The sequence below is a fragment of the Muscardinus avellanarius genome (genome assembly GCF_963383645.1).
Source record: "Muscardinus avellanarius genome assembly, chromosome: 5".
Classification (NCBI taxonomy): Eukaryota; Metazoa; Chordata; class Mammalia; order Rodentia; family Gliridae; genus Muscardinus; species Muscardinus avellanarius.
Genome location: NC_137790.1, coordinates 73,898,054 through 73,925,494, shown reverse-complemented (window position 1 = coordinate 73,925,494; position 27,441 = coordinate 73,898,054). Strand labels below are relative to the sequence as shown.

At 43.9% G+C, this 27,441-nt stretch overlaps 1 protein-coding gene across 11 annotated transcripts in view; it reads right to left on the bottom strand.

The window, feature by feature from the left end:
* Positions 1-27,441, bottom strand: part of KALRN (kalirin RhoGEF kinase) — a gene marked incomplete at both ends in the record, with an annotated part of 686,722 nt that overhangs the window by 410,460 nt on the left and 248,821 nt on the right. For all 11 annotated transcript variants that reach the window (XM_080696283.1, XM_080696287.1, XM_080696289.1 and 8 more), the window contains 2 exons: positions 2,704-2,895; positions 25,081-25,203. In XM_080696283.1, coding sequence (XP_080552409.1) covers positions 2,704-2,895; positions 25,081-25,203 — 315 coding nt within the window. The remainder of the gene's footprint in view (positions 1-2,703; positions 2,896-25,080; positions 25,204-27,441) is intronic.

Genomic DNA, 27,441 nt, shown 5'->3' with positions numbered 1-27,441 from the left:
CAGAGATAGAACCCCTCTGGATTCAATCCCAACTATCTCCTCCCAAATAGATACAAGTAAAATTGCTTCTGATCCACACCAGTCCGAGAACATCAAATAAAAGAGAGCCCCTGCAGTGCCTCTCCGTTCTGATGCTGAGTTTTCTCATGCAAACACTTGACTGCTGGTCCAGTGTCACTGTCAGATCTCAGCCCCTGACCTGTGAGCTGCTATGGCTGATTTTCTATTCTGTATGTCTTTCAACACACCCAATCATCTCTCAGCAATTCTGGAAGAGTGCCATCCCGCATCACATTGCATGTACATGCTGACATCTCACAAGCTTCTTTGCTGACTCATTGCTCCACCAATAATGATTTTACAGAGGAACCCCAAAGCCACTTGACATTCCTGTATCAACCGTGGTGGGGGGAGCTCTTCCAGACCCTTGGGATTTTTCTGAATTACTCTATTAGGGACCCAATAGCAGATCCCATACAATGCCTAGCTTGAGGAGAGAAGGCCAGAGAGAGGGGGGAGCACTAAATCTTCCTTGTCCCTGAATAAACCGTGAATAAAGTGTGAAGAAATTGAGCTGAAGAGAGAATGGGGAATTAGATATCACTATCCCCATGGTCTTAAGAACAAGCCAGTTACTGTCAGTCACTATTTGAAGAGGGAATCCATGGCTCGGTCTCTCTTAAAGCATAAGGCTGTGCCTGACTCATGACACAAGTATTTATTTCAGTGCATGGGAAGGTTGTATCTGGAAACAGAGGTGGGAAAATAAATACAATACCCAGAGAGTATATAGAGCAACACCCATGGCAGTACTGTCTACCATTCAGTAAGCACGCTAGACTCCGGGTGGTGAGGAGACCTGCCTAATGAGCGGTGGGGTAGGATTAAAGCCACATGTCTGGCCTCAAAGTCTAGACTTTTTCGATTATTCCATGTTGCCTTTTAGTTCAATTGTATAATAGAGGGAAAGATTCAAGGTTATGACCATATGTCCTTTACCCATGAGTTACCAAGAAAAAAAACTTAGAGGGTAAGACCACAGGCTTTGCTGAAACTCCAGCTGTCCATAGACTATGTGTTTTTAACAGTGGTGTATTAGTAAATGCTTAACAATATATATATATATATATATATATATATATATATATATAACATATATATACATATATATTATTATATATATGTGTGTGTCTGTCTATAAGTATGTATACATTACAAATACATAGATGCATTACAAATTTCACTTATATAAAGGACATGTAACACAATTTACAAAGAATAATAACATATACAATGCTCCTTATTGTAATTTCATGTAGCAAATTGATTCATATAGAATGTTTTTGTTGAACTTATATCCATAGCCTATAGTTACAACTTATAGAGTTCTGGCACAAATTCTGGGTATTTTCACTTAAAGATTAAGTCAAAGCCAGATGTGGTTCTGCAGGCCTGTAATCCCAGTGACTCAGGAGGCTAAGGCAGAAGGATCACAAGTTCAAGGCCAGCTTGGGCAACTTAGCGAGGCCCTATCTCAAAATAAAAAAATAAAGCAGGCTGGGGGTATAGCGCAGTGGAACATCTCTTAGTTTAATCCCCAATACTATAAAAAAACAAAAGAAGTCAACAGTGAAAATACCCAAAAGACTTAATGTTAGCATACCCCTTGTTCATCAGAAACTTCAAGTGATGGGTTTGAATGTAAGAATATTTTCTTGATTTTGTGTGCTATTCACAATCTAACAACCACATACAGGACACATTTTTAAGTTAAGTCTGCACTTTTTAGCATTATCTCCCTCATTTTCTTAAGACTCTAGACAATCAACAAAACCATAAATCAAGCCTTGATTTGTAGCATTTGATGATTTCCATGGTGTAAAATTCCTTCCACGGTTATTTGAAGCTACCAATGTGACATCACTGAAAGGAGTGGGAAGAGGTGACCAGCAGCACACAGCTGCACACAACCACTAACAACAACCCCAAAATAAAATGCAGTAAAATGATCAGGAAGTAATGATTTTCAAATATTTAGGACCCTTGTTTTCAATATAACGTATTTTGCTATAGGCATATAATTTTAAGTAATGCTATGTTTAATAACATAGCTCACAAAACCCCTGATAACTTAACAACTGGCTCTCCATAAACCAACATGTCACAAGCTCTTAGGTAGGTGACTTACTCCTTCTGCACTTTAGTGCGTTCTATAAAATGGGTTATTAAGGTCACTGGCCAGTGCCTGACATTTAATTAGTAACCGGCAACGGTAACTGTTATGTTTACCTGGTGTGTTATTACTATATAATCGTACTCATCATCATCATCCAGTATGATGTAAAATTATCTTCTCCTGCTTTTAGTGCTCAGTGGTCACTCTACTTTCATCCTGTTGGTCTCTGCTCAGAGAATGTACACTAAGCAGACAGTGAACACACACACACACACACACACACACACACACACACACACACTTCCACAGGCACTGCATCTCCTTTCACTTGACTGACAATGTCACCAAGAGCTACCAATGTTTCTCTGTGAGCACAGGGACCATGAAGGGTAGAATGCTGGTCATGAGAGCAGCAGGTTCCCGGGTGCTTGCAAGAGAGAGCAGGAGCTTCTGGTGGCGGGAGTGTGTGCTTCCACAGTGCCATCCCCTGTCCCTGCATCCTTCCCACCATTGGCCTTGGGCCTCACCTGCTCGGCCTTCTGATGGAACACGGCGGACATGGCCAGGATGGTGCTGCGTTCATCCAAGGCAGCGGCGAAGCTCTTCCATTCCTGGTCCAGCTGCGTGGAGATCTGCTTGATTTGCTGGGAGGCATAGTGGCCGGCCTCCGAGAGGCGGGAAGCCACAGACATGATGCGGTTGATGTTGACATAGGCGTTCTGGGAAGCAAAGGAGAGTAAGCACTCAGTGGGGCAGGTGGAATACAGCTGTTGGGCACTTTTTTGGGGGAGGGAGTTCTTGGGAAATGGGGCTATCCAAAACAAAAAGTTTGAGAGAGGCTGGTACAAGCCATAGTGGTATATCTGTTCCAGACCCAAGGGAAGTTCTTCTTCTCTATGACATAAAATCTTGGCAGGTGGCATAGTCAATAGTTGAGACCTCTCATTCTGGAGAACCACACAGATTTTGTGTCAACTATTCAAGCATATTAATGGAGTCACTTTTCATGGAATATCTTATGTAGTCCTCACAAGTATCTTATAAGGTCACTCTAGGGGACAGCACAGTCCTTTCAAGGACATTCTTTGAAAGCAATGGATCAAACCAGGGCACAAGCTGAGGGAGGCAAAGGCATCTTCCTTGCTCAGGAGAGACCTGTATCCAGGATATTATTGCCATCTACAACATGGCAGGGGGGGGGGTTCCACCAAAGGAGCAAAAGAGACACAGAAATTCTATCTCTCTCTGTTACTGACAGAAGACAGCCTTCCCACCCTCTCATCTCTCCACCTCTGCCAAAGGAGCTGAGGCACTGGCCACTCATCAGGGTTTACACAAAGAGACATGGTTTACATAAAGAGAATATTTGCCACATGTGGTGAGGTATACCTGTAATCCCACAGCTTGGGAGGCTGAGACAGGAGGATCATAGATCCCAGATCAGGCTCAACAAGTTAGTGAGACCCTCAGTAACTTAGTGAGACCCTTTTTCAAAATTAAAAATATTATAAGGCTAAAGGTATAGTAGCCAGAGGTAGAATACTACTGGGTTCAATTCCCAGTAACACACACACACACACACACACACACACACACACACACACACACACAGAGCATTTAGAGCCACTACATTTTTCCATACTAAAAATAAGGTTTGTGGAATCCCTTCTTTATGCTTGACTTGGGAACATTCCCCCACTTGATTCCACAAAGCATCTGTGGGTACCTCCAAAAGCATCCATGGAGACTTTCTTGACCTTCTGTCCCCTTTCATCCTGTGTTCTGTTTATACTCATTCCCCTTTGCTCGCCAATTAAAAATTCATGAGCATGTGTATTGTTTCCTACAAGGCCAGGAAAAAAACTCTAGCAAGGAACAAGACAAAAGAAAATCTCCACAAATATAAGACAGTAGCGATCTTGGTTATTTTTAACTGCTACCTCCTATTAATTGTCTGAGGTGTCAAAACAATCAAGTAATATTGTGGCATCCACAGGGAGCTTTGCTGAATCCCACGGTGTCTGCCTGAGGAAGGACGAGGGAGGCAGCTTACTCACACACCTTCGCTCTTTGTTACAAATCTTCTCAAATGATGATAAATATTCTCCAGCAACAGCATTTTCTCCAGGCTCTATTAGCTCCGATGTAGTTCATTAATACTGGGTAGGTTTAATGATGGTTCTTTATTTTCCTCTCCCACTGTCCTCATGGTTCCCATTCATCTCAGTTTTCCCAGCCTCTCAGCACTCCATCCCAAACCAGGAGGACCAGCTTGACAAGGCCTCTCTTAATTGAAAAGGTCTCCGTGGAAGTTAAAAGGTTAAGTGAGGTACTTACACACAAATCCATCCTAATGCCTAATGACCGCCGCGCGCCATCTCTGTTTTTAGTCTGGCGTGAGACCTTCCTGACACAGTGCATTTGCGTAACAGAGCTAGGGTATTACTGACCTTTGCTATGTGAAATAACTACCCTTCAAAGATTAGGAATCATGATCAGACTGGTTTTCTGAGTTAGGACACAAATGCAATTGAAAATAAGCTCTATTTATAGAACTGACAGCAGCAACAACATTGTACTTAGAAACAGAGAAGAGGGGAAAAAAGCATGTTTTGCTTCTAATAGTTTTACCTTCTGCGAGAATAACACTGAAATCCCCCCCAAATTTCCTGTTCCTGTCATTGTCTTACTTTGAGTTCTCCCCAAGGCAGACCTTGAGATAAGGATTTGGGGCAGGTAGTTTTTTGGGAGTGTTTCCGGGAAGCCACGGCAAGGGAGAGGGAAAGTGTGGGGGGGTGAATGAAGGATGTATCACTTAGTGGGTGAGTGCCATGAGCAGATGGGGTTCAGTCTCTCCGGAGACCTTCTAGGAAACTCTATTAAAACACACTTCCAAGCTGTCCCACCGAGAGGTGAAGAATCCGAGCTACTTATGCACTAAATCCCGTTGCTCCTTGGCTGAAGGTCCCTCCTGGACCAAGCCCCTGGCATTTCCAGGCTGACCCACACACAGGCCAAGCACACTCCTGAGGTCAGAGAGTGACCTTGACAGAGAAATGCAGAAAGCTGTCAGGGTGCTGGGTAATCATCTGTGGCTGAGCCCAGGGCTGACTGAGGGGAGTGGGTGGGGCATCTTGAGTTTCTGATAGAACTGTCCTCCCACACTGGGTTCAAATCCCAGAATTCTCCACTTCATTTGTATGTTTCTGTCTTTGGTGCTAGGTTTTCCTGTCTGGAAAAAGATCTTATGTAGGGCTTTGGCCAAATGGGATGCCAGAAAAGCAGTAAGAGCAGGGCATTACCCTGTTCCCAGGAGCATTCCATGGGTGCCAGCCCGTTCTCATCACCACCTGTTTACACTCTCCTCCCACTCTGAGCACACACGGAAGTGAACTTTCTAGCTATTAGAGATGCCTCACTGTGGCTGCTCCCGGAGAGTAACAGCTTGTCACTCACTCAAATATTTATGGAGAGTGGGCCAGGCTCTGTGTTAGGGGCTGTGGGAGATCAAAGAGGAATGAGACAGAATTCCTGCCTACCTGCTCCCTGCCCTCAGCACTCACAGCTGGGACCGAAGACAAGTCCTCAAATAACTATAATTTAAAGGAAAATGAGGTAAAAGCTTCCACAGAGGCAGAAGCAAGTCACTGTGGTGATTGAAAGGGGAGGGATCTGAGTGGGGACCTTGGGAAGGGGCTTTGCTGTGCCCAGAGGGCTGGGGAAGTGGCCGCTCTCCTGAGTTCCCTTTAATCTTTAAATCCGAGGTCATAAACAAATGCACAAAAAAGACCCCAGTTTATGCTTGAGACCAGCACAGTAAATGCTCCCCTGTTTCCGTATCAGTGGGCAGAAATGTCTTACTAAAACTAACAAATAATTATGCTTCACAAAAGAAGTAGAGGCGGTCTCCCTCACGAGACAGAGATAAATAGAATGGTGACTCATGTCTGTGCCCATTGTTCTTCCCCATGGCGCCTTTACAGAAAATCAAAACACTTGGGTACCATGTTGACCAAGTTCCTCATCATCTTCATTTTCTCCACCCTCAAACCTTAGAGAAATGGCAGATTCTAAACTGCACCATCTCTGAGTCTAAGGACAGCCACAGCCAAATGAGAGGGGGGGAAATGGCAGGGAAAGTTTCTAGGAGTGAGGTTAAAGACCTGGATTGAGTCAGAATAAATAGGGGTGCTTAGTCATTAGGTATAAATTGGCATTTCTCGGCCTTCAGTCAGTCCACCACGTGGCTCTTCTGCACGACTGTTTACACCTCTGTAAAGGACCACTGAGGAGTTAGGTTTGTTCTTGGGACACAGCCAATATGAATAGATACTTTGGCTCCTCTTGGCCTCTCCATGTCCCAGTAGCTGTCCCCTCTGCCCTTTCCCATCTGCCTCTCTCTCTCATTCTTCCCTGCCAACCTCAAATGTCTTTCCATCTGCAGAGCTGTCCATCAGTCAAGGACATCAAAGTCACTGGGCCAAAAGACACAAGTTCAGGTCCCAAGTTGCACTCACATAAGATGTAGCTGGACTCCTGTGTGCTTCGGCTTCCTTGCCTATGAAATGAGGGTGTTTAAGTGATCTCAGACCTCCCATTTCTGAGGAGGCGGTGCTCAAGAGGAATGGACAGTAGTCCTGCCTACTCCAGAGGTACGCGTGCCTCAGCACCTCACCTGGCTCTGCTCACTGCCCTGAGTGTGAACACCTAGGCAGGGGCTGGACCCTCTCGGGCTCCAGGTGACCACGGGCTAGCTGCCCCCATCTTCCTCCTCTTCAGCCCCCTCCCTTGAGCTGAGCTACTCAGACTGACCAGTTTCCTTAGCAAGATAATAACTTGACTAATAACTCTGGCTTGATGAGTGTCGTCTTAAATCTTTACTTCAAAACTGCCTTACTAAATTGAAATTCCCATCTGGCAGCAGTGGCGTATGCCCATAATCCCAGTATCTGGGAGGATGAGATAGAAGGATCACAGGCTCAAGGCCAGCCTCAGCAACTCAGTGAGACTTTGTTTCAAAATAAAAAAATATAAAAAAGCTGGGTGTGTAGCTCATAGGTAGAATGCCCCTGGGTTCAATCTCCAGTACCTCCCTAAAAAATTAAATTCCCCATACATATGCAGTGCTGTTATTATTATTATTACTATTATTATTATTATTATTTCAAGCATGGCATGGCCTGAGATGTAGCTGTGTTCTACCTGGCAGAATGCAATGCACCTGCAGCAATCTGTTCTGTTGCATCATCTACCTGTCCTACCTCCCCTCAAAGCATCTTTGCCTATCATTTTGTTCACAAGCAGGAAAAATAAATTCCAGCAACCCTTTAGTGTCACCTTGCCCACTTACTCTTTTACTACCTGACCCCCCCCCCCCATTTTCTTGTTTCATTCCTGAGGTCTTGAATTGGAGATCACAGGGTGGAGGCCCCTTTGTCTGAGGCCTTGTCTCCTGCTGTGATCAGCCTAAATCAATGGAGCCAAGCAGTCATTCTCCTGCCTGGCAGAGTCTTGATGATAGTTTTCAACCCTGCCAAAAGGGCTCCCACTCTGAACCTGATTCCTGGCTTATTCCAACTGGCAACAAAAACACACAAAGTTGCTTGCAAGATAATGATAACTTTCCAAAATGTCTCTATAAATGAGGTTTCTTCTGTGGTATACTCTGAAAGAGATATTGGTCCTTCTAGAAACAATCCTTTGATGCAAGCTATGATTTTCGTAACCATAAGCTCCACATCAGGGGCTGATTGTACCAGATCATTGCCAAAAGTGTGCATCATATGAACCCTATTCACTTTACTCCTTAAAGCAGGGGTGCACTGCGTATCCTCCTGCGGTCACAGGCCCCCACTCTAAATCAGAAGCTCTCTCTGTGAGTCACATGAGATAACATCAAGCAGCCAGTCAGATGCCTGGCATATTACTGTTAATGACAGGAAAGTCACATCTTTTCCTCTCATGCAGTTCCAGCAGACCAGCATTAACTCCCCAAGTTGTGCAAACCAAATCGGAGTATTAGTACAAAGAACAAGAAAAAGAAGAATCTGTCAGCGATTCCAACAAGAGGCAAAATAAGTAGACCAAAGTCCTACTGTATTCCACAGACAGCACGTCAGCGGCCCCTCCTGCTCCCAGGAATGGCCCTTTCCAAGGATCTGTCACAGGTCCCAGCCCTGCAGTGGTCGGCGCTGAGCTAGCTGCATCTCAGGCTCCTGCCCTGCCTCCCATGCATCCTCTGCTGGTGGACACTTTCCCCCTAGGGGTTAAGGGGCTGGAACTCTGAATTATCTAAGAGTTCTTCCTTGATCCAGAGAGATCAAAGAATTGAGAATCAGCCAGGAACTTGATTTTTGAGCCATGCTCTTTAAACAAAGTACCCTTCTATACTATAATTTGGAAAAACAAGCTCTTTGTCTCTTGGAGTAGACTTCTTGAGGCATCTCCCTGCCTTGGCATGTATTATTCAGACCCAGAGAACCCACATGGGGAATGTCTTGCCCTCACACAGGGGGCAGAGCCTTCTCCATATCTGGAACTAGATTGCACACGTGACTGCTCTTCACCTCCAGAGAGGCAGAGGGAAGCCCTCACAGAGCTGTACCATCTCTGTGGGGAATGGGTCCTCTGCATGGTTTTTCAATTCCATTCCATTTAACTGGGCTACAGCTTTTGAATAGCTACTCTGAAAATGAACATTGTGATCTATTAGATCATCACAGCAGGCGAGGCACTTTCCCTGAAGGGGCTCAGTCCTCTTGACAGGCCCTGGAGACCTTGACTCTCCAAACCCAAGGGCCAAGGGAGGACAGCCAGGCACATGGACAGCTGCGGACCAAGGCGCTCGGCAAACCCACTCAGGTCAAGAGAAATTAGAATGTGAAATCTAAGAGCAGGCACAGAACACATAAAAACAGCTTTGCCCTACCTGAGAAACACATACACACCCCAGGGAAGCACACCTAACTGTTATTAACTGTTCCATGCTTGGTTTGTACCAGTTATACTGGATCATGGGAACTTTGGGGTCTTTTCTCATTTCTATTCTCTTAAATATAGAAAAGTTGGGTTTAAAAATTAATATACACTGTCAACATGATTTACATTATGATGTGAGACCATAATGTGCCAATAAAAGTATATAAAAATAAAAATGTATATATTATTACATATATATACACATACACACATACTTATGAGGGAGAAATGAATCTCTAAAACTGTACAGAGGAGACCCTCCCTCCCCACTGAAGTTAATACTCAAAATATTATATGTACATGCATAATGGAGCTAGAAGACTTTATGTTTAAACTACTTTTAGCCAACTCATTCTCATGCTCCCCTTTTTGTGGTACTGAGGATCTTAGACAAGCACTCTACTACTGAGCTATACCTCCAGCCCTGATATTTCTTATTGAGGCACAAAAGTTGTTTCTACTTTTTGCTTCCATTGTGAATGATGCTAGAGGCTGCTGGGTATTTTTTACCTTTAACAGGTTTAGTGTTTGTCATCTTAAAAATCTTTTAATGTATCTTTAATAGACTTGGCCATGTTGTGCTCCATCAACATTGTGATTATATTTCTCCATCTCTCTTGACTTTGGTAAAGTTTTAATTTTTTTAAGTGTAGTATAATTTACATATAGTAAAATAGAAGGTATTAATGAACGCCGGGCATAGTGGTGCACGCTTGTAATCCCCGCGCTTGGGAGGCAGAGACAGGAGGATTTCGCAGGTTCGAAGCCAGCCGTGCGCGCTGGCTTATGAGACCCTGTTTCCAAATAAAAAAGTATAAAAAATAGGTCTGGGAGTGTAGCCCGGAGGTAGAACGGCTTCCAGGAACCCCAGTACCACCAAAAAAAAAAAAAAAAGAAGGTATTAATGAACAAATTCTGCTTTTATAAGGAAAGGAATGTGAAATCATTTTAAAGCTTTTCAGAAGCCAAGTTTATGTAATGATCTCACTTTACAGTTAGAAAAAAAAAATAAAACCCAGACATTTCTAGAATCCACCTAACAGGTACTTGAAAAATTCACTTGTTAAATCAATCAAGAACTGTGTTCAGAGTTGCACACACAAAAGAGGCTGAATGGGACGGACCAGGCCTCTTCTCCTACCCTGACAACCCTTTTGCTTATTGCTATGTTTTTCTCCTGCCTTGCTGCTTTTTACATTTTAATTTTGTCAAACTCAAAGAGAGCTATGAGGAGAGGTATTTGGAGATTTTCCCATCCAGCTTTCAGGGGGTTTGTGAGTAGTGCTCAGTATCAGTAAGAAAATAGAGATCGTGCCAATGTGATGGAGACAGCACAGCCTCACCTCTTCTCAGCTGAACAATACCATATGTATTATGTACATCTTTTCTGGTCCTGAGCCCACTTAGGGTCCTGAAGCCGTTAAAGCATCAGCTTATGATTAATTAGTTTAACATTACCATGTAAACCTGCTGATCCCACCTCAAAACATATGGGTACTGGGATGGTAACATCTGGAGTAAGAACTGTCCATGCTTGAAACTAGACTACAACAGCCACGAGATGTGATGAGTTTGAAATGAAACTTCCAGCGTCTGCTTCTCATAAACAACAGGGTGCCCTCTGGGGGGCCAAACAGGGCAGCTGATGGATGATTATCTGGTCAGGACTGGCTGAGCAGTAGGTCAAACCATGTGGAAGCCATCTGTCACTGTTGGGCAGAGGGAGGAAAGGCACAGGAACAGGCCCAGTGCTCAGCAAAGATAACATTGGCCCACGAGTACTCCTGTCCCTCTGGCCTGGCTTGCTAGAGTGATGTTTCCTCCAGCAATTGCTTCACAAACCATTAAGCAGCTATGAAAACAAGTACCTGACCATATGTCCAAGGGCCACAGAAACCCAGGAGCAGGTTTAAGGAATACAGAGGCTATACTCACACTAGGTTCTCAGCTGAGTGAAGCCTCCTGGGAGGGGTGGGTGTCTTTGTGTGAGGCCTCATTGCAGGACTGAATGGTAGGGAAGGGTAGGAACAGCTGGGTCAAATTTAGGGACCCCAGCCAGAAGAATGATTGCGAAGAAGGCAGCTCCTCTGGGTTGGGATTGCGGAAATTTTAGGCTGCCTTTAAAGTAGAAATCAGGAACTGTAAGACTTCAGGGAAATACATTTATCAGTATTTTATCCCCCAGCCCTTTCTTGGACAGGGCCTGCTCACTCTGCGCATGGTCCGCCTGGGGCCACAGCATCACCTGTGAGTTGAGCAGGGCTGCAGAAACACAGCCCCTCCCCTACCTTCTGAGTCAGAGCTGCATGCTAACAAGATCGCCCCAGGTGGTAGGTATGCACCTGAATGTTTGAGAAGCTCAGTAGCTGGAAAGTCTGAGCAACAGCCTCCCTAAAAAATAACTCTTTTTACTCCTAGCACTCTGGACTCTGACAACAATAATAGCTGAATGTTGGCTAAGTTTATAACATTGTGCCAAATGTCGTTCCTAAAACGCAGGACCCCATTTTATCCTTATCATTTTACAGATGAGGTGGTGAGGCTCTGGGGAATTTAAATACCTTGTTGAAGATCACACAATGAGGAAGGAAACACAGACCTGTAGTTAGTATCCAGTGCACAGGTTTTTACCTGTTATGTATTCACCTTGGCTTGAAAGCAAAGCAGTTGAGCTGGCCAAGGATGTACCTCAAGGGAGAGGGGAGATAATTAAAAGAAATTTCTCTCAGAGATTAAAAAAAAATCCTAAAGAAATAGGGCCACTGGAGAGAGAATTCAATAATAATGTCTCCATCTCCAGAGCTTCCCCCATGGAACCCTTGACATAATAGCTCAGCTCTGGACTGGGCAGAGGCGCAGCAGGTGGACTCTGCCTTCTGCCTCCTAGGAGCAGGAATTTCTACCTGCAAACCTAGGCTACTCAGTCTGAGGAACAGGTCCAGAATGCAGCTCAGGATTAAAGCAACTCTTTCCTCCTTTAATCAGTATCTTGCTTTATTGCTGGGGTCTTACATCTGCTATCCTATGTAATTATTCATCCAACCAGCCATCCATTCACTCAACAATGAAAGGCATGGTCCCAGGAGGGAGCAAGACACAAAACTCCCATGTTAATGGAGCTTACATATTAGTAGGCAGACAATAAATTAATATAACGTATATTTATTTCAACACTGTACAAAATATAGATGGGGAAAGGATAGAGTGTGTTGGGGTTGGGGAATGCAATATATGATTGAGAAGCCAGGGCAGGCTTCTCCGAGGATGACACCTGGGCTTGTCCCCGAATAAAGTGAGAAAGAGAACCAAGAGGCCACCTGGAGGGAGAGGCTCCAGGTGGATGGAGCAGCAGGTAAAGGCCACAGAGCAGGAATGGCCCGGGCAGGTCAAGAAACAAGCAGCTCTGGGTGACCCGGGCAGAGGAATAAGCTATAAAGGCTGAGGTGAGAGTGGTAATTGGGGTCCAGTCTCTGTACAGACCAGGGAGCCATAGCGTCAAGGGATTTGAGCTTTGCTGCGATGCACTCTACCTTCGGGCAGGATCCCTTGGGCTATGGAGCTGAGGATGCACTGTAGGGGAGGAATGGTGGAAACAGTGAGACCAGGTAGGAGCTCCTGCACCAGTCTAGGCAGCAGTGGATGGAGTTTGGATTGGGGTGGCAGCCATGAAGGCAGTCACAAGTAGCCTGAGTCTGAGTATGTTTTTAGGGGAAACCTGGCAGGATTCGTTGAGGGAAATCCTTTAGCTCTTCCTCATTTCCAGAGTCCTGGCTGTGTCATGAACTCCGACCTTTGTTTTTTTGTACTGCTCTCTTTCCATCTGCTTTTCATGCATCATGAATTTTCAGATTTTCAAACTTCTTACCTATATGTATATGATCAATCTCTGTCCCTCATCTGGGGCTCCTGGCCAGCTTCCACCCCATCCCGGAATGATGTATGAAATATTATTGCTGCTTAATATTAGCAATACTTTGAATGAGTGTCCTGCTTTAAGACCTTTCATGTCCATTATCTTATCTGAGGTACTAGGTTTCATGGACCATTTCATGTCTTTCATTCAACTCCAAGAGACCTCAAAGAAGAGGCATGTGTTAGCTTTGGCTGAATTTCAGACAAATTAACTCCTTGGCAGCTGCAGACCCAGCAGTGAGCTGGCAGCCCTATAGATGAATCTGTGTGTGTGTGTGTGTGTGTGTGTGTGTGTGTGTGTGTGTCAGAGAGAGAGAGAGAGAGAGAGAGAGAGAGAGAGAGAGAGAGAGAGGGAGAGATTGGGAGTGCTGAGTATGAAGGCTTGGGAAGCAAATACAGAGAGGGCACAGCAAAAAACTTGGGGCAAAAGCATGCTGATGGAAGGTCCCAGCAAGCAGTGGAAGCCGGGAAAGAAGTACCAGGATATGGGCAGAGAACCAGGAGTGAAAGAGAAGGGAAGGGAAATCTAAGGCCAGGATAAGGGTGAAAAGCTGAGAAGGCTGAGCTAGGCCAGTTCCAACCATGAGTCAGAAGTCTGAGCCATCAGCCAAGCCCCAGGGGTGAGCTCTGAGAAGACTTTCAAAAGGGGCCCAGGCCAGACAGCTAGGCAGCAGCAAGCCCAGGGAGCCAGCACTGTGCCCTAGAGTGATGCTGCCCAAAGCCAGGATCTTTCTTAGGTTTGTTATTCAATCAGGAGCCGATCTCTACACCCAGCTAATAGAGATGGGTAGGAAGAGGCAACCTAATCACCTAGAAGTGTTGGGTGGGGAGCAAGGTGCAATGAGTAAAGACAGACAGGCACTCGTTCTCCCGGACATTCCTGGCACTGAAAGGAAGTTCTCTCCCTCCAACTCCACAGGCTGTCAGTAGCTTCAGAGACTGACCCCAGGGTGAATGTCAGCTGGCTCATTTTCTTCACCCGGCACAGGTAATTCTCAACCGGTTTTCAACCTCATACAGACTTCCTGGGTCCTGCCACAAGACAGTTAAACCAGAAACGAGGGCGATAGGACCCAGATATGACATTTTTAAAAAGCTCCCAGTGACTCTAACAGGGAGTGAGAGAGGAGTCCTGCTCCCTACACACACACACACACACACACACACACACACACACACACACACACACATCAGCCTTACTGAAGCTGAGCTCAGAGCCGCAGCCTCCTCTTCCTCCTCCTTGGGTTTACTTTAATGTTGTCAATGGTGCCAAAAGCAGAGGTCATAAATGGTTCTGGAGTATATCAGGGATAAAACTTAATCCTCCCACGGAGTTGGGAGAAGCGTGCAATTCCATCCACAAGGCTGTTGGTGGAGGTACAAACACTGCATCCTGTTCAGCTGGATTGATGAGAATAGGGCTGTGGTGATGCAGGCAGCATTGGGCTCTCACAGAGTTTTCTAGAAGGCTTGCCCCAGGACCTCAGTGTTAACAGCCTCAGGGGATCACATCTATTCTTGCTGGGGAGGAGTGCTTAGTGGCAGTACTTCCATCTTTAGGATTAGAATCTCAGAAACAAAGAAGCCCAGGGTCAGGTGAGACTTGAAAGATCATCCAGGACAGTGGTTCCTGGACATCACTGTGCATCACTGGGGAGGGGGTCTCGGGAGCACCCTGTCTCCCGGGCTGATTCCCCATGACCCTGTCCTCTCCTTAACCTTCATCTTGTGGTTGTTCAGCTTCCAGAATGTTCCCTACGGATCTCAAAAGTAAAGGCCTTGTCACTTCTGAGTCTTTGCTGTCCAAACTCTGTTCGTGGTTGCTGACAGAAGCTGTGCTGTTCTTAACACACTTATTCATTCAACAAGTATTTATTATGCATCTACCAGGTGGTAGGCATTGCTATAGGTCCTGGAAATTGAACCATATAGGTCCATGGGGATTGAACCCAGGGGCATTCTACCTCTGAGCTACACCCCCAGCTCTATGGGGAATAAAACAAAGTTCTGCCCTGAGGAGTTTATATTCTAGTGGGCAAAATTCTCTCTGCCTTATGTATATGACTTTGAGGATGGTTAAATTGTAAGCTTCTAGAAAATAGCATTTTGTTGTTGAAAAGCCGAGAAGGCTGAGCTAGGCCGTGTGTGTGTGTGTGTGTGTGTGTGTGTGTGTGTGTGTGTGTGTGTGATACTAGGGATGGAATTCAGGGGCATTGTACCTCTGAGTTACACCCCCGGTCATGCTTTTTAGTCTTTTCTACATTTTTTGAAACAGGGTCTCACTGAGTTGCGAAGGGTCTCGCTAAGTAGCTGAGGCTGTCCGCGGAACGGCGATCCTCCAGTCTCAGCCTCCCGCACGCTAGGATTACAAGCGTGTGTCACCACGCCCGGCTTAGCTTGGGGTTTTGAAATTTTGTGTCCTCAATCTCCAACAAAGAGCACAGAGAATACAAAAGTTTGTTGAATATATAAACGAGTACATGCTGAGTGGCACACACTGATCTGTCCACCTCAGCCACCAATACTATTCACGTTGGTGGCCACATCGTGCCATGGCCACTCTAACCATTAAGCTAGCAGGAACCCACTTGAAAAACACTCATTCTCCACTTTTTCCTTTTAACAGTTTTTCATATATCATATATAATTCATATACCACATACAATTAATAATTTATTATCATATACAATGAAAAATTTAGCAATTTTATATACCATATAATTTATCCATTTAAAGTATACAGTTCAGTGGGTTTTAGGGTATTAGTATTTAGTATATAGGTATGTACAACTAACACCACAGTCAATTTTAAAATATTTTCATTGCCAGGCATGGTGGGGCATGCTTGTAATCCCAGTATTTGGGAGGCTGAGACAGGGGGATCGCAGTTTCAAGGCCACCCTCAGCTACTTAGTGAGGCCATGTGCAACTTAGTGAGACCCTCTTTCAAAATAAAGAATAAAAAATAGGGTTGGGGTGTAGCTCGAAGGTAGAATGTCCCTGGGTTCAATTCCCATTACTGCCAAAAAAAAAAAAGTTTTTATTATCTCCAAAAGAAACTATATCCTTCATTCATCCCAACTGAAGCAACACCAATCTACTTTCTGTCTTTATAGGTTTGCCTATTCTAAACTCTTCAAATAAATTGAATCATCTAATATATGGTATTTTTTCCCCCTGGGAATGGAATCCAGAGGCATGCTACCTCTAAATTGTACTCTCAACACAATTTTATTTCTTATTTTGAAACAGGTTCTCACTAAGTTGCAGAGGGCCTCACTAAGTTGCTGAGGCTGGCTTTGAACTTTTGATCTTCTGTCTCAGCCTCCCAAATACCTGGATTACAAGTATGTGCCACTATGCACAGTTTATACATGTGGTATTTGTTGATTGGCTTCTTCCACTTAGCAAAATACTTTCAAGGTTCATTCATATTATAGCATGCATTAGCATTTCATTTCTCTTTATGGCCAAATAAAAAATATTCCATTATTGGTAGGTACCATATTTTATTCATCCATTCATCAGTCGATGGGCATTTGGATTGTTTCCACTTTTAGGCTATTATGACTAATGTTGCTATAAACATTCACAAATAATATATGGACATTTCATGTGGACACATGTTTTTATTTCTCTTGGGTATATATAAATATATGTCATATAGCAACTCTATGTTTAACTACCAGATTGTATTCCAGGGGGGCCACACCATTCTACACTCCTACCAGCCAAGTATGAGGGTTCTGCTTCTCCATGTCCTCACCAACATTTGCTCTTATCAGAAATTTTGAGCACAGCCAACCTAGTGGGTATGAATTTGTATCTCGCTGTGGTTTTGATTTGTTTCCTGGATGATGAATGATGCCAAGCATCTTTTTATGTGCTCTTTGACCATTTGAATATCTTCTTTGAGGAAAAGTCTACTTAGATCCTTCATTCATTTTTAAATAGGGTTACTTGTTTTTTATTATTTTGTTGAAAGAGTTCTTTATATATTATAGATGTACATGCCTTATCAGATCATTGATTTGCATGTATTTCATCTCATTTTGTAGCAAGTATTTTTATTTTATTGGTTATATCTTCTGATGTATAAATGTTTTTAATTTTGATCAAGTACAATATTTTTTATTTCACACAAAGTAAGGGTCTAACCAGTCTTTTACATGTGACTATCAGATTGTTCCAATATTTGTTGAAAAGAAGATTGTTTCTGTTAAATGATTGTAGTATTCAGTTGACCACAGACACTTGGGTTTATTTATGGATTCTTAAATATTTTCTTTTGATCTATATGCCTATCCTTATGCCAGTACCACACTGTCTTAAATACTTTTGCTTTGTGGTAAGTTTTGAAATTGGTTAGTATGAGCACTCTTAACTTTGTTCTTTATTTTGAAATTATTTTGGCGATTCGGGGTACCTTGCAACTCCATATGAACTTTAGAATCAGCTTATCAACTTCTACAGAGAAATCTCCTGGGATTCTGACAGAAATACACTAAAATTGTAGACTAGTTTAAGGACTATTGCCATATTAATGATATGAGATATTTCTCACATCACAAATATGAGATATTTCTCATTTACTTATATTCTGAATTTCTTCTAAGAGTGTTCTGTAGTTTTTAGAGTACAAGTTTTATATTTTTTTAAGTTTGTTCCCAAGAATTTTCTTCATTTTGGTGTTATAAATGGAATGGATTTCTTAATTTCACTTTCAGACTGTTCATTTTAAGTGTATAAAAATATAATTGATTTTTGTGCATTGATTTTGTGTCCTGTAACTTTTCTGAACTAGTTTACTAGCTACAATAGTTTACTGAATGTTTTAGGATTGTCCACATACAAGATCAGGCCAGCACTAATATAGTTTTACTTCTTTCTTTCCAAACCAAATATGTTTTTATTGTTCCTGAATAACTGCCTTGATTAAACCCTCTATATTGAATAGAAGGGGCAAACATGTTATTGTCTTGTTCCTGATCTTAAGAGGGAAGTATCCAGTTGTTCACTGTTTGGTTTACAAACTGCTCGTTCTTTGAACAAGTCATCTATTTTCTTGGTTTCATGCTAAGTTGTTCTATCCATTATGAAAAGTGAAGCACTGGAGTCTCCAACTATTATTGTGGAACTTGTTCTCTCATTTATGTTAATTTTGCATCATGTCTTTGGTACCCTGCTTTTAAAGTGTATATATGCATATAATTGTTATATCTTCCTGATAAGAATGATACTTTTCCATTAAAAAATTACACGTTAGCCCTATTAAAATGTTCTCTTTTTTAGTTTTAGAGACCACTTAAAAATCTAGTATTAGCATAGTCACTCTGGCTTTCCTGTGGTTGCTGTTTGCATATTTCTTTTCCTTTCTTAACTGAATTTAAAAGCAATTACATAAAACTCTATGTCTATAACACATCGTGGGCCTATAACAAATGAGGTGTGAGGGAGTAAATCTCTATTGGACAAAGGATATCACTCCAGATAATAACTGGATGTTTTCTCATCCTTGTACTTTCAATCTAATTGTATCTTTGAATCTAAAGTGTACCTTCTGTAGAAAGCACCCAGCTAGATCTTGTTTTCTTTAATCCTCTTCAACAATCTCTGTTTGATCAGATTGCTTAATCCTTTCACATTTAAAATCATTACTGATATAGTTAAACTTTTGTCTGCCATTTTACTTTTTTATGTCACATCGTTTTCTATACTTAAGTTCCTCCTCTATTTTCCTTTTTAATTAAGTGTATATTTCCTAATATAACATTTTAATATCTTTGCCCTGCCCTAGTGCTGTCCCTTGGTGTGGATTAGAATTGTTGTGTATGGTCATTGCTTTTGGTCTAAAGAACTTCCTTTATTGTTTCTCTTTCCCCAGGTCTGATAAACTAGCAGCCTTAACATTGAACCTACACCTCAAATGACTCTACCATTCTTCTCCCAGTTATCTTCTATAGATCGTCTCTATGGTTATATCCTCCCTATGGTATTGTGTGTGTGTGTGTGTGTGTGTGTGTGTGTGTGTGTGTTCTACTGGGAATTGATTTAACTCAGGGGCATTCTACCTCTCAGCTATACCCCTAGCATTTTTTTTATTATTATTATAAAACAGGACCTTGCTATATTACCACATGCTGGCCATGAACTTGGAATTTTCCTGTCTTAGCTTCCCAAGTACTGAGATTATAGGTGTGGGCCACAATGCCAGCACTATGGTCATCTTTGATAATGCAGTTGCCTTAAACGTCTCCACTCTTATTGCAAATAAAGTTCATTTATTAGCGGAAATATTTGGAACTCCAACCCCAGAGATTATGATTTCACAGGACTGAGGTAAGAAAAGAAACCTGCACTTTTTGCAAGCTTCCCACATGATTTTTTGGCAGGGGTAGGGGTGGGGGTGGTTGGGGTGATTGTACTAGAAAAACTAATGCATCCCAGATAAGACTGATGGTGATAATGATGGTATTATTCTTTTTTTTTTCTTCTTCAACAAATTCTATGTCTACCAAGGGTCTTTGCAGCTATGGCAGTATATATATATTAAAAAAGAAAACCTAGCTATTTCAACTTTATAATCGCATGTGTATATCCTGAGATCTAGGAATTACATAGTTATAGGAAATTGTGCAGAATAATGAGTCAAGGCTGCCAAAAACTAATGATTAAAGGGGACTCAGGGTAAGGTTTCTCAAATTGGGAGCCAGAGACCACCTGCCTCAAAATCATCTTTATCCAGAGCTGACTTAATCTTGGTGCTTCCATTTGTAACCTTCCACCCCAAACAAAGAGAGAACAGCACAGGCTTTGTTGGATTTGGTCTGCTTTGCACACCATCAAGTGGCAAGATATGCCTCTGGTGAGCAAATTAATAGGATTAAAGCAGCTATCAAGCCTGCCACAGCAGAAAGGCTCCCTACTGCCCAGCTGCACATTGTTATCACTAATATGAATCCTCACAGTCGTAATAACAGAAAATGAATGCCATTTCATATTTTAAAACTCTAGACAGAAGTCATTAGCAATTTATTTTTTTCCTAAAGAACCAGTTAATTAAAATTGTAAATAAGGCTGCGCTGTGTTTGCACATACTCTTGTCTTTCCCGTGAAGTAGCAGAACACGGATGGCTACGTGAGTGTTCCGTGGATACTACCAACAACACACTTCCATCTGCCCACGCTCCTCTCAGAGGAGAAGGCCACACTCGGGAAAGGCAATTTATGAGAAAGGCTTCCACAACAGAAGGCAGAATTAAGAAAGACAAGGGCCCCAGAGAGCGCAGGGAACCTGCTTTCTGAGGCATTGGAGGAAGCCAGAGGGGATTTTCCTACTAGGTGTAGTAGGTGGGTATTATTATTATTATTATTATTATTATTATTATTATTAATCAGAAGAATAAGTTTCCCCAGTAGGAAGTGCAAAAAACATGCTATGACAAAAATCTAGGGCTTAACCAATTTTAACTTTGTATATACAGAGTAGATTATCCCTCCCACACTCTCAGCATGTTAATAATTGGTAAGCCTTATTAGTACCAATTTATTATTTTTATTTTTTATTTATTTTTGAGGGTCTGGGAATGGAACCCAGGGGCATTTGACCTCTGAGCTGCACATCCTGCCCAATTTCTTATTCTTTGTTTTGAAACCAGGTCTCACTGAGTTGCAGAGGGCCTCACTAAGTAGCTGAGGCTGTCCCCGAACCGCAATTCTCCGGTCTCAGCCTCCCAGATGCTGGGATTACAAGCGTGTGCCACCACGCCCGGCTATTAGTACCAATTTATAAGCAAACTTTGGGAAATTTCTGGGTTTTCTTCCATGATTTTAATGATATGCAATTATTTATCTGTTTTTATAGACTGAATTGCACACCTCAAAAATCTATTTGTTGAACCCCCAGCACTTCAAAATGTGATTGCAATTTGAAATTAGGTCTTTAAAGAGGTTATTAAATCAAAATGGAGCCCTTAGCATGGACCCTGATGCACTCTGACTGGTGTCCTTATAAAATGAGGAGATTAACACACAAAGAGAGACACCCAAAGGGTGTGCACACTCAGAGGAAAAGCCACGCGAGGGCACAGTGAGGCCACCATCAGTGAGTCACGGACAGAGGCCTCCGGAGACACCACCCTGCCAACACTTTGATCTTGGGCTCCAAGCATCCAGAACTGTGAGAAAATAAATCTCTGTTGTTTAAGGCACATGAGCTTTACTATTCTTGTTCTGTGGCTGAAATGAGGTCAGCAAGTTCTTATTTTGGAGGACAGTCATAGACCCCTTTGAAATCTAATAAAGGTTATGACTCCTTTCCCTAGGAAACGTACATGTGAACAAAATTTTAAAGACATTTTCAAGAGATCCAGGGAATCCTAAAGCCTGTTAGTCAACCTCCCGAATTTAATATCTCAAGAGTCCTTCATGACTTCTTTTTTCATTCACTGAGTCAAATAACCATAGGACATACCATCTTGGTAGTGTTCACCACATACCTAGCATCCTGTTTGTTATTTTGTTATAGCAGCCTTAGCAAACTAATATATTCCAATAGTCATTACCTTTGCTGGAGTTGGGTCTTTAATCAGTGTATAAAGACTAGACACAAAAAACCAAAACTTTAAAACAGGTAAGTTATAAACTGATCATTTCAATTTACAAATTGACACACCTAGGACATATTTAAATCATATGGCCTTTAATTCAACAGAGTTAATTCACATACTGTTCGTATCAATAAATGAACAATGAGCGTGTTAAGTCAATACTAATTGCTAACTTCAAAATATACTTGATTCCTTCTCATCTATATTGGACTTTTTCTCACCCTCTGTCACACATTCCTGACTCTTCTGATACAAGACTATTGGTTTGAAATTATATATTTATTCTGGGATTATAGATTTAACATTTGTATCTCCACTGAAACCTCCATGGGACATAACAATCTCTGTATTGCTCCCCAACATAAGCCCAACATCCAGCACAATACCTGACCTTTAGTTATTTGTTCAGTGAGTGAAAAAGAAGCCATGAGTTTCTTGAGATCCTAAATTGGGGAGGTTGACTCACAGGCTTTAGGATTTCCTGAGTCTCTTGAAAATGTTTTTAAATATTTTTCTCATGTATGAATTTTCTAGGGAGAGGACCCTTAACCTTTATTAGATTTCAAAGAGGATTGTGACTGACCCCAAAATAAGGACTCGCCGGCCTATTTCAGCTACAGAACAAGATTCCATAGCAAAGAACTTACTTGACACAGGAATGCTATATGTATAATTACATGTACAGATGAATATGTAAATGTGTGCATGCAATTTCCAAGAACAGAGACAGAGGTGCCTCAGTGAGTTTGCAGGACCATGTGCACCCCCACCTGCCCAGGGGGAGTATCATTCTGATGGGCTCCAACAGCAGCCACTTGTATTCATCTGTTTCTTGGCAGCAACATTCATCACTCAGGCCAGGAAAAAGGAATCTGTAATTCCCTCCTTTCACCTGTTTGGGATGCTGCCATCCTTTTTCATAGGAAGTTCCCTTTAATAACAAACGTGTAAACTTCCCAGTGAACAAAGGCACCGAGCTGTGTTTATAAAGCACAGGTGCCCAGGCAATTTGAGCAAACAACCTGGGGCTTTCCCTTCCCTCACCCTGCAGCCCAAGAGGAGATCCAGCTTAATCAGGCTTGTACGACGGTGGACAGAGGCTGCAGGATGGGGCAGAACACATGAACAGGCTGTTGTTAAGTGCTGTTAAGTCTCTTCTCTCGTATCAGTTCCAGAATATATATATTTTCCTCCAGTATTTCTTCCCTCATTTTAGTCCTAAAAATGGAGACTTCAGCAGTGAATTTGTTAGAGCAAAGTTTTGTGACATGCCATTAACCCTCAGTTATCCATACTGCTAAGAGAAGGGAGCAACAGTGCAGATAATTCAAAGCCAAAAGCTCTTTCCATGCAGCTTCATTGTACGTTGTTTCAAGGAGCTTGTGGCAGTTCTCACCCTCCTAATTATGTTGTCTTTGTTGCTTATTAAAATGAGTTTGTTTGCCTTAGGGCCTGGCGGTCCGGTGATGTGATTCTGGCACAGAGTCTGTGAAACTCATCAGGGAAATCCACCAGGCACACGGATCATCAGACTTGACTAGATTTGACTAGTTCGTGTTCGTAATCACCTGTGATCAGTTGCTTTGCTTCTCTGTGACTAAAGCGATCCAGAGATGAGAAATCATTCTAGATGACCAATTGCCAGGGAATGTGTCTTTACATTCAGATGAAGACATAAAGCTGCTGTGGTCAAAATGGATAACAATCGCTGTTGATTTCAGTGCCTAATCTCACAACCTTTCTGAGTTAAAATGACTTGTGCAAATCCCATGAAGTTTGTCTCTATCTAAAACCCTTTGGTAGCTATCTATACTAGTCTCTAGGGTTGTTCACAACTTTCCTGCTCTCACATTGCCAGCACTGTGGTAAGACGATGTACTCTCAGCCGCTGGAAGTCGACTGTGGTGGTGTAGTTAGCAATGGCCAATGAAACTGCACCAGTGAAGTGTGAGCAGATGTGTCACTTCTGGGTGGAAGGCTTCGAAGCCAGCATGAACTCGGTCTGGCAAAACAACTGACAGCTTCTGGAATGGTGGCTGTTTCATTAGCCCTGGTCCCAGGGTGACTGAGGAGCAGAGCTCCCACCAACTAGTGATGGATGTGTAGTAAAGGCAGGATACCCACCTCTGCTGTTTGCCACCACGGAGACGTTTGGTTCTCAGTTAACTCAGTACTCTCTCTGTCATTGCACATATCAAGCTATACCATGATTGTACAGGTTTTTTGTCTCCAACAGACACTGAAAAACCTGAGGCCACTATTACTTCTTCTTTGGAGTCCAGGGCTTGGCATATTTAAAACAGCCCGGTAGAAAATTAAGTTCTCTTCATTCTTGGCCTGTGTTTTCAGATACATGGGAAAGGATGAAGCTATTCTGCACCGGTGGTGCAGATGGAAGAGCGGTAGAGGGGAGAGAGGTACAACGAGGCACACCTCTGCCTCAGGTGTTCAGGTACAAAGCTACACTGGTGTTTAGAATGCAAACATCTGTAGCATAAGTGGGTTTGCGTTTAAGGAGCAGACAGGATTGGGGGGGCCCTGGGGAATAAATTGTACTCCAAAGCATTAGGTGTCCAGGGGATCACACATGTCATGTGAACGAGACTCCATCTCCTCGTCAGCATCATGATCCAGGATATAGCACTTAATAATACAGCGCTTACTGATGATCTACCAGGTGCCCGGCATGGTCCCCACGACCTCACAATTAACTCACTGAATATTCAAACAACCATAAAAGACGACTATTATTACTTACATTATATAGATAAGGAGCCGGAGCACAGAGAGGTATGTTCCCTGTGCCCACACAAATAGTAAATGGCCTTCTCTGAATTCCACATCTGCCTGAACACTCCCCACCCTGGGAGCTCACAAACTCCCAATGCATCCCAGCCCTCTCCCCACCAGCTGTGCACTGCCTCCCCCTCGAACCACCATCCCCTGGACATTCCCGCCTCCAAGACCAACACACAGTGCTCCCTTCTCACCAGGGCAGTCCTTTGGATACTTGAAGGCAGCAATCACATACCCATTGCAAATGGTCCCAATCCATGCAACCCCCTCCAATGTGCCATAGCTCAAGGCCCTTCACCGTCCCAGCTCAGTGACTCACACTTGCTGGGGACCAAAAATAATGCCAGTGAAGTCAGTGAGTGGAACTGGTAACTCCCCCGTCTTCTAGTGTTGTGCTGAGCTAATGCCTCCGGCAGCCCCAAGCAAGCACATTCCTTCCACAGTGTAAAGCAGGGCTCATAATCTGCTCCAGGAGCAGCTGGCTGACCACATGTCTTGCCCATCCTGACAAATGGACCTCTAAAGTGTCTACATGCTCAAAGCGACCCTCCTGCGTGTCCCAGCAGCCTCTCGCCCTGGGGGCCGGCTGAGAACAGCCCCTCTGCTCACCATGGAGTTCATGGCGAAGTGGTTGTGCTGCGTCTGGAGGTCTAGGGCATGCTGGTAGCTGACTCCGATCTCCGTGTGGCTCTGGAGAAATAACTCCTTGTTGTGGCTTATCCAGTCGAACATCTAGAGGGAACAAGAAGAAATAGAGTAATCAGAACGGTTATGGGTCCCACAGGACAAAATGTTCAGAATTATTGAAAGGGGAGGAAAAAAGCCCTCTTGCTGGTGCCTAGTGAGAACCAGTCATCACTGTGAATGCTGGGGCAAGCCACAGGAGAGCCCTCCCTTATAGCATAAAGGCCCACCAGCAACCTCTGACTCCGCTACAGAGCCCAAGGGGAAAAGACGAAATGAGTGAGGGACTTGGGGACATGGGGAGGAAGCTGTTTACCATCTGCAGCTACTGCCCTCCTAAAACCTTTGGAAACTCTCAAAGCGGCCCGTGCTTGCTATAGGGACTTGCTGAGAAGACAAGCTAGGAGGCCTGATCCATCCCCAAAGCACAAGTAGTGGGGAAAAGCCCTCCAAAGAAGCGCCAGGGGCAGCCTGGCATGCCCCTGCCCACCTGTACTGTCTGCCGCACACAGTCTCTTGTAACTCCACCACCTCTCAATTCCAAGGTTTCTGCCTTGATCACCTGGGACCAGAAGAGGAAGGTTTGAAGGGGAGAAGTACTGCCTGGGGCTGGCTCACTGAGCACGCAGCCATTTTCCTCCTGGAGCTCTGAATCTGGTTTCCTTTAGTTACCTACCCTTCCTCCAGGCAGCCCACATACCTCAAGGGATTGGACCAGAACCCAGCTCTTGGAGTTCCCTGCCAGGGAACTCCTCAGGATGCCAGGCCTAATCCCATCAGTGCACCACATTTCCCAGCAACTGGGAGTGTCTCAGAAAGAAGAATGTGATCCAGTTCGGTACAATCAAACATGAGGGGAATTGTGCTGGAAGCTTCTGGGACACAGAACCCCAGGTCTTTACATGTAGTTTCTCTTCCTCCGATACTGTCCTGTGTGTCGCGGGCTTGGCATTGCTGCAGTCATTCTGCTGGCAAAAAAGGGTGACGATGATGGGGTAGGGAGGGTGCGGCCAAGACGACTGCAGGAAATAGAGCCCAGACTCAGCCTGGCCTGATCTCTACCTTATCTCAACTTCCTAAAGAACCAGAGCCAAGGAATCTTGTCTTATTGAAGCCAGCTTAAGTTGGATTTGGTGAGTTTTCCCCCCACCCTGCTCAACACAGTCAAGTGATTCAGTCAGGAAACATGTAAAAAGTCTGCCTGGAGAAGAAGGCTGCCTTTCTTGGGACTGGTTTGTCTTGGTTTGGGAGGAGCCTAAGGCTGTGGTTGAATAAGGAGGAGCTGAGCCCAGGCTGAGCACCAGCTGTCTTGGGGCTGGAACCACAGCCCCACTCCAGGACTTCCCTTTAAACAAGAGTGAGCTCACTGTTTCAGTTACATTCTTCCAACATGAATGGGACACCTGCGAAGTGCCAGGCACTGTACAAGGAGACTGAGAGGTAATGGTGACTAAAATATGGTCCTTGAAATGGAGTGGTCTAAAGGCTGGTGTGGGGAAGCTGACGTGTTGTACAACCTCACATGCAACATGATTAGAGTCACAAGTCAAAAAATTTTCTGTGGAAACAATAGACACCAATATGGGTTACTGAAGGAGCACACAAGGAGGGGATGGGGAGGGGAAGAGCAGAGAAGACTTCCCGGAGGAGGGGACCCCAGCATTGAGCCTTGAGTCAGGTAGAAATCCACTAGGCAAAGCCCAGGCTAAGGGAGGCAGTAAGCAAGGCAGGACTGGGGAGCAGCCTGTGTTGCAGGCCCTGGGGGGGGGGGCAGCGGGGAGGCAGGCGGGCTGGGCTGACCAGAAAGAGAGAGCCCTGCATAAAACAGGGACCCTGCACTGGCACATCAGGGTGTCCAAGCTGGGACTGGAAGGGGAGAGAGATAGCAGCTGGGAGGCTGGGAGAATAGCCTGACTAAGGTAAGAACCCAGAGACCTAGACAAGATAGCAGCAGCAGAATCAAAAAGTGGGCAAATTTGCAAGCTATGGGGGACAGGATAAAGGACTCCCCATTATTTGGGGAGGAGAAGGCAAGGAAGACAACCAGGAAAACAACCAGGTTGTGGCAATGGTATCCTGGTCCTTGGAATTAGAGGTACCCCCAGAGGGGCTGCCTGTAGATTTGAAGCTGAGGAGTAGAAGACAGCTAGTGGATTCTGTTCTAGATGTGCCAAGCATGAGAGGCTTATGAGAGTTTCAAGCACACACATCCCGTGGGCAGTTAGAGTTATGTGTCTGGAGGTCCAGAGAGAGACATCAGGGCTGCAACAACTCACCCTGCAGTAT